The 14,023-nt window shown below is 40.5% G+C and overlaps 1 protein-coding gene across 12 annotated transcripts in view; it reads right to left on the bottom strand.

Moving 5' to 3' along the window:
* Positions 1–14,023, bottom strand: part of ERC2 (ELKS/RAB6-interacting/CAST family member 2) — a 521,838-nt gene that overhangs the window by 147,560 nt on the left and 360,255 nt on the right. For all 12 annotated transcript variants that reach the window (XM_083420965.1, XM_083420973.1, XM_083420963.1 and 9 more), the window contains one exon: positions 6,759–6,893. In XM_083420965.1, the coding sequence (XP_083277091.1) occupies positions 6,759–6,893 (135 nt within the window). The remainder of the gene's footprint in view (positions 1–6,758; positions 6,894–14,023) is intronic.

The raw sequence follows: 14,023 nt of genomic DNA, 5'->3' as shown, positions 1-14,023 counted from the left end.
AAACTCTTTTGGCTTCCTTCCTTCAGTGGAAAAGCCTGCCTGACAAGACTTGTCACAGATGCCTTTCATGTCCCTGAGTGCAAAGAATTAACATCTCAACTTGAGTTAAGTAAATCTAGTGATAATAATGTGCTCATCTTATGATTTTCTTTTTAAAAAAGCTGATATAAGGCATCTTTTCTTATTGTCTGCAGCCTGCTACAACTGATGCATTGAGTTGTCAAACATGTAACTACTGGCCCTGAGACTATAAAACATTTCTACATGTTGCAGACAATACTCTTTTTTTACATACTGGTTGCCACATAAGGGGTTTAATTTCTTGTAACAAATATGTTTACTTGCTGTGGCCTGAAAAGACTTTATGTTTTTAAAAATGTATAGGGCCATTTATTTCTAAAAAAGAAAAGAAAATATGACAATGTACTAATCCTGAGTCAGTTTATGGGAAACATGTAAGGTCAAATAAAACTTGGTGATGCCTAGACCTGTACATGCATCCAGAATTAACAGGTTTAATAGAAGAACACATCAGCCAGAAACGTCATTGTCTGGGAAACAAAATTCTGAGGACCTACTGGTATATCATCAGTATGGCTGAGTCAAAACAATGTGCCTTGTTTCAGATTCATTTCCATGTGTGCCAACAATCATCTCCCTCTTTTCCCCAGTTACTTTTGACCCTCACTGGGAATAAATGTGACAGTGTTCTTTGAAGCCCTTTCCTTCCACATTGTCCCTCACTGCCATATATTATGATTGGCTATAGTGGCCCATGGGCTTTTGCGGGTTACTGTCAACTATAGGATTTTGTTACCTTCCACATCTAATATAATGTGAGCAGCTGATTTCAGTACCCTACAGGATTCAGTGGGCAAAAGAGTCTGAGCGCAGCTGAGGAGAAATATGGCCCTGATATTGGCCACCTCATGAGAAGAGAAGATTCCCTGGAAAATATCCTGATGTTGGGAAAGACTGAGGGCACAAGGAGAAGGGGACGACAGAGGACGAGATGGTTGGAGTGTTCTTGAAGCTACCAGTATGAGTCTGACCAAACTGCGGGAGGCAGTGGAAGACAGAAGTGCCTGGCGTGCTCTGGTCCATGGGGTCACGAAGAGTCGGGCACGACTAAACGACTCAACAACAACAACATGGCACTGACAAGCAGCCAGTTTAGCTTTGCCAAGTACCCTCAAAACAAGCTGGAGGTTGCTGAGCTTTTTTAAAAGGCACTTATTTAGCTGTACTAGAAACAATTCAGTGCTAAACTCTAATCATATGTGTTTCCCCTCAAAAGCCTAGACTTACTTAGGTGGGACTGGTGCAAATTGTGTCAATCAACTTGCAAGTAAGTGTTTAGCCATTTTAACCTTGGGAATCCTTTCCACCAGTTTTAGGAATACAGAAAGCTGCCTTCTGTCAGGCCAAGCTATTTGCAAGGGACTCTATTTAATCCAGTTGGCAGCACTTCTCCAGTGTGTCATGCCAAAGCCTTTCCTACCCTGACCTTCTAGCTGGAAATGCCTGCAATTGAATCAGGACCTTCTACATGCAAAGCATCTGCTCTACCAGTGAGCTTTATGGTCTCCTTCCTCTGAAGCTCTTCTTCCAAGTCATGGCTCAGCCCCTTAGCTGATATTATACAGTAGCTATCACAAACAGCTTCAACAACCCATATCACAAAAAAAGTTCATGAAGGGAATAGAAGAGTTAAGGGGGAGGCACAGCATTCCGTGTCATTTATGGGCAATACAAAAGCAAGGAATTTAACTGCACATTTAATGGCTACATTTTAAGTAACAGAAATCAGTGCGGCTCCAGAAAAGCATATGTGCTGTTAGGATAGGGATTAGACATTAATTAGCACTGGGCTGCAGTAATATGAAGAGAGTGGGAGAGTCAACAAGGGCAAATGGAAAAGACAGTATTTTCAAGGTAGGGCAAAATCTTTTGTGCTGGGGGAGGAGTGAGACTTACTATTCTGAAAGAATTTACTATGATAGCACGGAGTGCATCCGTCTCTTTCTTTTGTTTAACAAAAGCTTTGACACCACAGCATGCAGCAAAGGAGATACAATCAGCAGTGCAGCATTGTTATAACGTGTTCCATAGGACGGTCCAGTAGAAACAACTGTTTGTCACCATGTAGCATCCATCATTCCCTGGGACTTTGCCAGGAGACAAAATGGCTGCCTTATGAGGCCCTTCAGGGAGTGAAATGGCCCCATGAAAGCTGGAGTGCTAGCATTAAGGCACGTTTCCAATGTACATTAATACATTTCCAAAGTCTGAAGGCAGCTGTTGGTACTATGCATGCAACACACCTCTTTTAAAAATTAAAAATACCACTTAACCATAAGAGGTTTACTAGTGTTTTGTGGTTTTACACTAGCACTATATATTGGGTCACCAAAAACAAAAAACCCAGATGCAGTTTTGAGTGCAACACACAGTTCTGAGTGGAAAACTTTTTTTTTTTATATATTTGAACATGGCTATCATATCACCCCTTAACCTCCTCTTCTCCAGGCTAAACATGCCCAGCTCCCTTAGCCGATCCTCATAAGGCATTGTTTCCAGGCCTTTGACCATTTTGGTTGCCCTCCTCTGGACACGTTCTAGTTTGTCAGTGTCCTTCTTGAACTGTGGTGCCCAGAACTGGACACAGTACTCCAGGTGAGGTCTGACCAGAGCAGAATACAGTGGCACTATAACTTCCCTTGATCTAGATGCTATACTCCTATTGATGCAGCCCAGAATTGCATTGGCTTTTTTAGCTGCCGCGTCACACTGTTGGCTCATGTTAAGTTTGTGGTCAACCAAGACTCCTAGATCCTTTTCACATGTACTGCTCTCAAGCCAGGTGTCACCCATCTTGTATTTGTGCCTCTCATTTTTTTTGCCCAAGTGCAATACTTTACATTTCTCCCTGTTAAAATTCATCTTGTTTGTTTTGGCCCAGTTCTCTAATCTGTCAAGGTCGTTTTGAAGTGTGATCCTGTCTTCTGGGGTGTTAGCCACCCCTCCCAGTTTGGTGTCATCTGCAAATTTGATCAGGATGCCCTTGAGTCCATCATCCAAGTCGTTCATAAAGATGTTGAATAAGACCGGGCCCAAGACAGAACCCTGAGGCACCCCACTAGTCACTCTTCTCCAGGATGAAGAGGAACCATTGATGAGCACCCTTTGGGTCCGGTCAGTCAGCCAGTTACAAATCCACTGAGTGGTAGCATAGTCAAGACCGCATTTTACCAGCTTCTTTACAAGAATATCATGGGGCACCTTGTCAAATGCCTTGCTGAAATCAAGGTAGACTACATCCACTGCGTTCCCTTCATCTACCAGGCTTGTAATTCTGTCAAAAAATGAGATCAGGTTAGTCTGACATGACTTATTTTTCAGAAATCCATGCTGACTATTGGTGATCACAGCATTCCTTTCTAGGTGCTCACAGATTGTTTGCTTAATGATCTGCTCCAGAATCTTCCCTGGTATTGATGTTAGACTGACTGGGCGGTAATTATTTGGGTCCTCTCTTTTCCCCTTTTTGAAAATAGGGACAACATTTGCCCTCCTCCAGTCTGCCGGGACTTCGCCTGTTCTCCAGGAATTCTCAAAGATGACTGCCAGTGGTTCTGAGATCACATCTGCCAGTTCTTTTAATACTCTTGGATGCAGTTCATCTGGCCCTGGAGACTTGAATACATCTAAACTAGCCAAGTATTCTTGTACTATCTCCTTAGTTATTCTGGGCTGTGTTTCCTCTGCTGAATCATTTCCTCCAAATTCTTCAGGTCGGGCATTGTTTTCTTTATCGGAGAAGACTGAGGCAAAGAAGGCATTGAGGAGTTCAGCCCTTTCTGTGTCCCCTGTTTGCATTTCACCATCTTCTCCTCTGAGTGACCCCACTGTTTCTTTGTTCTTCCTTTTGCTACGAACATACCCATAGAAGCCTTTTTTGTTGCTTTTAACCTCTCTAGCAAGCCTGAGTTCATTCTGTGCTTTAGCTTTTCTGACTTTGTGTCTACACGTGCTGGCTATTTGTTTGAATTCCTCTTTGGTGGTTTCCCCCCTTTTCCATTTTTTGTACACATCCTTTTTTAATCTTAACTCAGTTAAAAGTTCTTTAGATAGCCACCCTGGCTTCTTTAGGCACCTTCCATGTTTCCGTCTCATTGGTATTGCCTGAAGTTGTGCTTTTACTATCTCCCTCTTAACAAACTCCCAGCCATCATGAACTCCCTTTCCTTTTAGTATTACTGTCCATGGGATCTCACCCAGCACTTCCCTAAGTTTTATGAAGTCGGCTTTCTTAAAGTCAAGAAATTGAGTCCTAGTATGCTTGGCTGCTCCTTTCCGTTGTATAGTAAACTTCAGAAGAGCATGATCACTTGCGCCTAATGATCCTTCCACTTCTACCCCATTAACCAGGTCATCGACATTGGTTAGGACCAGATCTAAAATGGCTGTTCCTCTTGTTGCTTCTCCCACTTTCTGGACAATGAAGTTGTCTGCAAGGCCAGTGAGGAATCTGTTTGACCTTATGCTCTTGGCTGAGTTTGACATCCAACAAATATCTGGGTAATTGAAGTCCCCCATTACTACTATCTCCCTTCCTTTTGCATGCTTGGCCATCTGTTCCAGGAAGGCATCATCTATGTCCTCCGTTTGGCTTGGGGATCTATAGTAAACTCCCACAATGAGGTCACTATTATTCTTCTCTCCCTTAATTTTGACCCAAATGCTCTCACTTTGGCTTTGAGGTTCTAAATCTTGGATCTCTTCACAGGTATACACATCCCTGACATATAACGCCACTCCTCCTCCTTTCTTGTCTGGTCTGTTTCTCTGAAATAGATTGTATCCCTCCATTTTTACATTCCAATCGTGGGACTTATCCCACCAGGTTTCAGTGATGCCTATTATGTCATATTTAGTTTGCTGTACCAAGAGCTCAAGCTCATCTTGTTTATTTCCCATGCTTTGTGCATTAGTGTACAGACATTGAAGTCCATTAGTCATTCCCCCGTGTCTCTTATTTAAGGATTTTTTCCTCCCACCATTAGGCTTGTGTAATAAAAACAAGGAGCAATCAAATTGCAGTAACTATATGGAATGACAAATAACAAAACCTGACCTGAAAAACACATGATTCATGCTTTTAAAAAATGCCAGAACAGGCAACAATTCATTTACAGTTCATTTCAGTTCTTCTTTGACAGCAAAGAAGCAACAGATCTACTTACTGGTTTTCTGCATAACAATCTAATGAAGCAATTAATCTGTGTTTTCTTGCTTCATTAATCTGTTACTTTCTTATTCTTCTGCTCTTTTTATTCACAATATTCTTACTATTTAAGAACTGCTTGTGACATCTTCAGGTTCTAGCTATTCTCTTTCTACTCTGAGTCTGATCTTTGACAGTTGAGAGAGTCTCCACTTCTCCGAAAATGTAGAAATGGCCAGGGACCTGGAAATATTAAACCTTGAATGTACTTAAAATATGAATTTTGGCATGTGCCGGCTGCAGGAGAAATGCTGTGAGCAGGGACCCCCCCCCCCTTGTATGTCGCCTTCACAGACCCAATGAAGGCCTTTGACCTCATCAGCCAAACAGGACTCTTCACACTGCTCAACGAGATAGTATGCCCATCTAAGCTCTCAACCAAACCCTGATTCAGGCAGGTACTTATATAAGTTTCTCCCTCCTCTCAAGTAGCCTCACTTGAACTGCTAGTAAGCCACTTTGCCAAAAGCCTGGCTCACCATCTCTCTGCTCCTGTGGGGAACGGTTCCAAGAACGTTTCCAAGAGCTGTCCACGAACATAGGGAACTGGTGTGAAGACACCTCAACCTAGATCAGGTATGCTTGGATGCAATAGCTCTTGGGGGTTGCTGGTGTTCTGCTCCTTCTCCAGGGAGGCCTCAGGTTCCCTGTCTGGGCAGAGTTGAATCCTGACACTCATTCACCTTACTCAGTTCCTGCACTCTATACTCTCTCCAACATAATAAGCCAATCCTGCCTCTTCCTCCTCCCAGCTGATGCATCATACCAAGCTCATACTTCTCTGCCACTTCTGTGTGAAGTCCATCTGGAGTAAAGCACTTGGATCCTTCACTTATGGATCCTTCACTTAAGCTCAGCCACTTTCAATTTCCCCTGTTATAAAATGTGTGACAAAGCCAAACAATGCTATGTTTTGATGCTGACAGAAAAATATACTCAGCATTCTATACTTCAGGTTTGCTTTCTAATACCAGAAGCAACTAAAATCACTGAGCTGTTTTGATAATTTGATACCATAGGACAACAAGTATCTGAAAATTTACTTTTATATATATATATATAAATATTATGTTACTACTGGTGAGCAGACTCAAACCAATTATATTCTTATGGACAGGTTGAGTTAATAAAAGACAACCATAATAAATTATACTTGAAGAGAACAGCTATCTAAACAAAAACCCTAAAGTGCATTAAAAAAGCAATTCCTCAGAAACATTACTTTTAATAGTTGAATCGGGACTCTTCAGAAATGCTATGAAAGCAAAAGGAGGAAAGAAAACCATAACAAGAGGAACAAAAAGGCCAAACGGAAAGAGGAAGGAAAACGTTTAGATTATTTGAGTGATGGAAATAAATAACAAAGCTATTAGTTTCAGTTCAAAGAGCATATCGCTTGTATTGTTTATTCTTTCTTTTGAGCATTTATTTTATCTTGAAAATTGGCACAGTAAAAGCGTAAGCGACTGACCTGTTCTGGAGAGGGTCTGTGGTTGGAGTGCTGTGTCCTCCCAGGAGATCTGTGATGGTGGTGGTGATGGTGGTGGTGGTAGTGGTGATGGTCATCATCATAGTTGTCTGCCATCAGCTTCATCCTGTTCTGCGTCTGTCAGGATTGAAGCAAACAAAAGGCCACTAAGTGCTAAAATGTACTAATCAAAATTAAATGGTAGCTGGGTCTGCATTAGAACACTGATCCACGTCTACCCCCAAATAGCTGGTTCTAAATTTCATTTGAAGTTCTGAGATGTAACTCTTATGCCTACCTGCACATCTTGTGTCCAACCAAGCTGACCAAAGCCAACTAGTGCTTATGGCAGCCTGCCAGGCAGACCTGTATTGCCTTGGACCTAGAAGGCCACATGTACCTTAGACCTAGTAGGCTACCTATTCCATACTGCGTAAAACATGCAAGTTGAAGTTACAGCCTCATTGGAGCAAGAAGCTCCTCCCCTCCAACTTCCATGGCAGTTGGGTAGACACAAGTATTCTTCCTTTCCGGTTTTAATTCAACACATTTGAACTTGGTGTCTTTTTCTGTTGCTGCAGATGAAGCCGGTCTACCAGCAGCTGGAAAAGAGGCAGCTGGGGGCACACTTACAGTGTGTGCCTATTCTTGCTTCTCAGTTTGGCACTCTGACCTGCCTGCCGCCTTCCATCATATGATGACATTTAATGAACAGGTGGTCCTGATTTGGGCCAAACCAGACCACAACCAAATGAGCAGACCTGGCAGGTCTAACAAAATACTTGGCAGACTGGAGATTCTTCTAGGGGTTGGGTGCAGGATCATCCCTGCAAGTATGTCAAAATATCTGTGATAATGTAGTAGACATTGGTTTTCTGTTCAGGTTCTCTGGAGTCGGATCTGGGGACCAGCAGAGCCCAATGAAGCAGGGAAAACATCCCTATGCATAAAACAAGTATATTTCTTTACTGTGATACAGCCATGGAACTCAATTGCAAGAGCAACCCTATGATGTACATAATGTATGAATTGACCCTAATAGAGGGGTTAATGCAACATTTTTCTTGAAGGCCAAAAATGTTATCTAGAGGGCAATGTGGGTTTACTTTTCCCTAAATGACTGAAGTCATAATTTAATATGAATTGGCGGCTGGCATCCTAAATTGGAGCAACCCGTAGAATAAAGAAAGCTTGTTACTGACCTGCAGTTGAATATTCTTTATTGAGTCTTAAACATAGCAACAAATCACATGGTGAAAACACCTTTCCCATCTACACAGTGCCAAGTATTCTAATATAGTTCAAAGACAGACGCTACCCAAAATATATATGTTTCCAACAAGAAGCGTTTTTTCTACCAGGAAGGAGGAGGAAGATGCTCTTAGGTTCTTACCAGTGAAGTTCCTGACAAATATCACTTTGGTTACTGTAAGCCTTACAATATATTTCCGCTTTGAGGGAAATTCTTAAAGTTTTATTTGTTTATTTTCTTATCAATGAACGGCCTTAAATTTCCTACCTTTCAACTGTACCCTTTAAAAATGTACTAGTTAAACAAGATGATATATGCAATCCTGAAAATGTTTCCTGTAATGAGGTGTTGGGGATTAGTCTTGTTATGGGGTAAGAACTGTGAATGGATGATGCCATCTTCTTAATTTGGTGCTGAAATATAAATAAACCACTTTTAATATTTCTTCCTGTGGAATCTAAATCATAGAAAAAGCAGGCACAAGACTACTGCTAAGAGCAAATCCCACACTTTTTATGTCTCTTGATTGTAGTCTCGGGACAAGATTATTTGTTTAGGTAAGTTATTGCTTGGCAAGAATGACGGGGGGGGGGGGAGTCTGAGGCTGTGCTTTGGTTTCTCTCGTGGTTCAGTTATAAGAAAATAAGAATTTCTGTACTGAACTACTCTTTGACTGGGACATTTCTTCTACTTTAAAATATGGACTCCTATCGTCTTCTGTGGTTTGAAGCTTTGAAACATGCCACAGTGATATGGGATTTTTTGGGGAGGGGAGTCAAAAGCAACTAGAAAACATGGGATGATTATAATTATCTTTATCAAGCTTGTAAACCAAATACTGTGAATTACTGCTGCCTGTTTTACTTACTAATTCTTTTAAGGTTCAGTAGGCTTTGAAATGCCAGGTATAGTTTTATTCCAGGAAGAAATTAATTAACTAGATTGGAATTTGTCCAGGACCCCCAGGGGCTTTATACCTCTACACTTGCAAAAAATGCGATGGGATTTTTATTGACCACATGTGTTTAAAAGCTTAGTTTATCAGGGTGGGGGGAGAGAGAGACGACTGTGTACTTCCAACAGCACTATGTCCCTTAGAAATGTGCTTAACAGTATTGATCTGGAGGGAAGAGTGCCACCTACTGACACCATAGGGCCACCACTTCCTACACTTTCCTGGATTTCCTTAAAAACGATTTCAAGCCCATTATTGACCAAATCTGTTCCTATTTAACATGGAACAGGAAAGCAGAATAAAACCTACATTTTATTACTTTGAATTTTGTATGCAATTGGGTTTTGGATTCTGCAAATTTTAGCATATTATTTCAGAAGATACAGGAGCAATATATGAAGACGGAACTTTGCTTCCAAGTCCTTTGCAACTAATATTTAATAATGTAAACAATGCAGTTCATGGTACCATACTGTGGAACTACGATTTCCTCTGCAAGGCATTTTAACTGATGTTTTCAAACATTGGTTTCAGTTGCCTAAGTAGTGACAGCATTTAAACTCTTAAGTCTATCTACATGGTTTGCTTTTGTGTTTCAATAGTAGGAAGTTTAATTATAGGAAAACAGTAGCAAGGGAATGAATGTGTCACATTTTGGTCTTCTCTTGGGAATTATGTCTAGCCAAATTCCTATGAAAACCTGTTGCAGAAGTTTTGCGTGCATAGAAAATGGGAATATACATACAGTGCTTTTTTGGGGGGGGGGACGCAGGGGTACACATAACCCTAAACATTTTGTGAAACTTTGTACTTTTGTCCATTTGCTGTATTTATTCATCCCAATTTGAACTATAAAATGGTGATTTTCTTGAGTCAAAGTGAGAGTACCCCTAAGCATTCTTTAGAAAAAAGCACTGTGTGTGTGTGCACACACCACTTTTCATTTAAAAAAAATCTGAGTGGTTTACAAGAGTCATACATAAAACCATACAATAAAAACCATATAGAATTAACGCCAGAGATCCACTAACAACAAAAACAACAAAATTAATGGTGCATGAATATGGCCTTAATACTAATTTCATGAAGTTTGATTATTAATATGGTGTTTATAATATCACAAATGCATACTGCATGAACAACTTGCTTTTATGTAAGTTATGTGGCACACTGGTCAGCAATGCCAGATGTTGAACCATTCGTAACACTTTTCCAACTGCAGCCCATGCCAAGCACCCTATGAAGCCAATGGCCGCCTTGTTCCCCAATCCTTGTTCCCCAATCCTTGCTCCCCAGACAGCTGCCTAGGACACAGGCTCCTAAATATGGCACTGTGCAATAGTTCTTCTATGCCAGTACTCCAAATCCCTTCCTTTTTGGTTTTAACAGGGTGATGACAGAAACTTTGGGAAATGTGGATTTCTTCCTTCACCTAGGAATAATTATTTCTAGTCTTACCATGACCAGTAACAATGTTTCCCTCAAAATTGCTTGGACGCTTCACCAAATTTCCACCTTAACAAAATTTGTTGGCAACCCAACACAAACAGCAATCCTACTACAGGATTCCTATAGCCCCAATCGGACTCTTTTGAAGCCAAGTACTTGAACCCTATTGAAGACTATCTGAGTGAGCCCCATTTGTCATTTTTGTGCACAGGAGTACATACCCAAGTGTAAACAGATGTGGATCATGCCAAATGTTAACAGGACAATTGCTTATTTGTTGCTTTTCTCTTCAACATTGCTGTGAGCGAGAATCTGATTCTTTCCCCTGTTGACTGCCTGCCTGTCTGCCTATTTTCCTGTCTGTCTGTCTGTCTGTTTCTCTCTCTCTCTCTCTCTCTCTCTCACACACACACACACACACACAAACAATATATACACAAGCTTGCTTTTACTGATCCCATATATTAGTTTGCCTAACCTCTTTACTGAACTTCTTTCTAAAACAACAACCATCTGCTAAAGAACACATTGGTTCATATAATATTAACACACAGTAAATGAAGCAGCAAATTAAATCAACTGATGTGGGCATGTATGGTTTGGGATCCAAAGAGCCACATGCACAATGAGGCTCTTCCAGTTCACATTTCCAGAGCAGCTCATTGTGCCTCCTTGAGAGGTCTTGAAAAGCCCCTTCTGAAGGGGCAAGGACAGGAGCAACATCTGACGTCATTGCCAGAAGTAGAAAAATGAGCAAAACTGCTCTTCCATGAGCAACACTTCTCAGTCATGAGTGTGGATTCCTGACATCAATGTTAAGAATATGAGGCAGTGCCTTGTGTCAAAAAGCTCACTGTAAGATACACAGCAGTTTAGCCGTATATGCTGCAGCCCTGACCCAGGCTACATACTCAAGCTCATTTAATACATATATTCTCTAGCAGTTCTACAGGAAAGCTTTATCTGGGTTGGCTAGTAAAGAAAAAACAGCAAATTAAAATTGTAATATTGAAATACTAATCTAAAAATACCTTTATCAGGTCAGCAAAAAATATCATTATCAGTTATCCAGATCAGATGAAGAATAAAATATTTGTGCCTGGGATTTAGAAGTGGAAAAATAGTTAAGGCTTGCTGCTAAGAAACAGGAAAGACACAGTTATGGTTCCCATGCAGAACTTCTTCATCGTATCTCCCCCTTCACAGACAGAATTAGAAACTGCTTTAAAGATTTGCTTACAGTAGCTTATCTGAGGTCTAGTACAATGACATTCCAATGAAATGATCAGTGACTCGTGCAACTTTGCTGTTCTTCCTCTGTTCTGTATCGTAAGGAAATGTATGGGATGCAAACACAAATACGTGACCATGATGTCTCAGAAGCTAGGGATGGTGGAGAATTTTGCAATAATCAAACTTTAATTTGAGCTCTGCTCTACACTGCTCACTCATTCACCCACTATGCAAGCCAAGTGGTTTTCATGTGAGCAAACAGCTAGACTGGGCCAATATCATATAAGTTTAAGGAAATGCAAACCACAACAGATGGAGTTTGAGTTACAATAGCGTGATTAAAAAGATGGACAGCAAACCCCATCCCTACCAGAAGATGAAGAAGAAGAAAAGGGACCACACAGGTGTGAGCAATTACTATGCTAAATGATTTCCAAATACAGACATAATGTCCTTAGCCGAAAGGTGACAATTTGCATTGCAGCAAAATATAATGTCATGAAAGCATTGCAGCAAGCAAAGCAGGAGCTACACCATTTCTTGACTCTGAAAGGAAGGAGCACATGATTCCAACAGCAGCAATGTCCCTGAGCAAATGCAGTGCAAAACTGGGCAAGACTGTTGGGGGTCACAAACTAGCAATCGAAAATTGAGGTCAGCTGAAAGTCATGCACACTGGGACAAACAATACCAATGTCTGGCATTACTGAGATATTTCAATAATATTTGGCATGTTAAAGTGCTTCACATACAGCAACCATTCTTTCATTATCGACATGGGTGTGGATTTCCGTTCTTGTGCTTTAAAACTGTACCTATGATAAAGTAGCAGATACAATAAAGGAAGTATTTGCATTGGTAAAATATACGGCAAGAGCTATGTTTGGACAAAGTGACTGTAGCTTATCCCATATATTGCCCAGAGGTTATATATCCTTAAAAAGTACAATTTCTTTATAAGCCAAGGGTAAAGCAGATGAACGTGCTTTTGTTAAAAACATGGGGGGGGGGGCAAATTTATTACGCTTTCTTTCTTTTGCCAAAGTTGTTGAGCTTTCTTTAGTTTTGCTCAGAGTTTGTTTTTTTGCAAAATTGCAAAGAAATTGGATGTTTTTGAGCTATTTTTGAGGAAAATTGGCAAAAATGACACTGTCAACATCAGTTGCCATATGTTTTGATTTTCACGGACATTTTGCCGATTTCTGCCTGGACACTGCTTTTGGCTGCAGTATTCCAAGTATGTCTGCAAATTTCCAGACGTATGGCAACCCTGCAGAGTCTAGATGTTTCTGAACTACAACGGCCATCATTCCTGACTGCTGGCTATGCTGACTGGGGCTGATGGGAACTGCAGTCCAACAGTATCTATAGAGCCATAGGTTCCCTACTCCTGATCCAGCAGTTGCAAAAATGAATGTGTGGATGACCCTTGGGGTCCCAACTCTACAATTCTATGATTCTCTATTATAGAACAATTACATGCTATTGCATTAGCAAGAAGATACAGAAAATAGAACTGTGGAAAGAGAGCCTGTAGTAAGGTTTCATTATGTTATGCTCTCCAACCGATAGACAAAAATAATTCTGAAACAAGCTAGAACAAAATAGAAATGAACCCATGTGCTAAAGCAAAGAACCAAAAGATAACTGAATAGTTCTGCTTTTTAAATCTCTTACATCAGTGTGGTCTCATCTGCCTGAAAGTCATACAATCAAATCTTTCCATATTGCTAAAAATGATTTTTAGAAAGCCATTTTGGCAATTTCCCTATCAAAAGTCTGGATTGCCTAATTTGAACAGTAGCAGAAGGGCAATGAGCCTATTTCAGTCACATTAAAACTGAATTGGCATTGAATTAATCGTAACAATTCTGACACCTGTCACCATACAGTTTTACAAAACAGGCATGGCTTATTCCAAGGCAAATTGAGAGGACATAATATAGTTCCTTCTTTCAAATACTGGTGGGTAATAGTCCTTTCACAAACAGCAGCTGGAATACTAGATGTGTGGCAGAATGAAAACTGTAGTTCCAGGTGCCAGACACTTATCTGAGGTCCTAAGACTACATTTCAGCTTTTGTGACATTTGTGACTTAAGTTATATTGATTTAAACACAACCCATCTGACTTTTCTGTTGTGGTCACATATCTTTTCTAAGTAGGTACAAGTCTTAGAAGTTAAAAGTGTATAACACACTTTTACTGACACTGTAGTCAGTAATGAATATGCTATGCTCATGCTAAAAGTATTTGCCTCAGTCCCAAATACTAAACGTGGTAATTACACGGAAGGATATGAGAACAAAAAAGGAAAGAAGTGGGCTAAAATATATAATTAACACCTTGAAAACAGAGCTGCTTGGAGACAGTATAGAC

The sequence above is a fragment of the Podarcis tiliguerta genome, assembly GCF_965153285.1.
Source record: "Podarcis tiliguerta genome assembly, chromosome: 2".
NCBI lineage: Eukaryota > Metazoa > Chordata > Lepidosauria > Squamata > Lacertidae > Podarcis > Podarcis tiliguerta.
The sequence above is the reverse complement of the archived record's forward strand: the minus strand, read 5'-3'. Positions and strand labels throughout refer to the sequence as shown.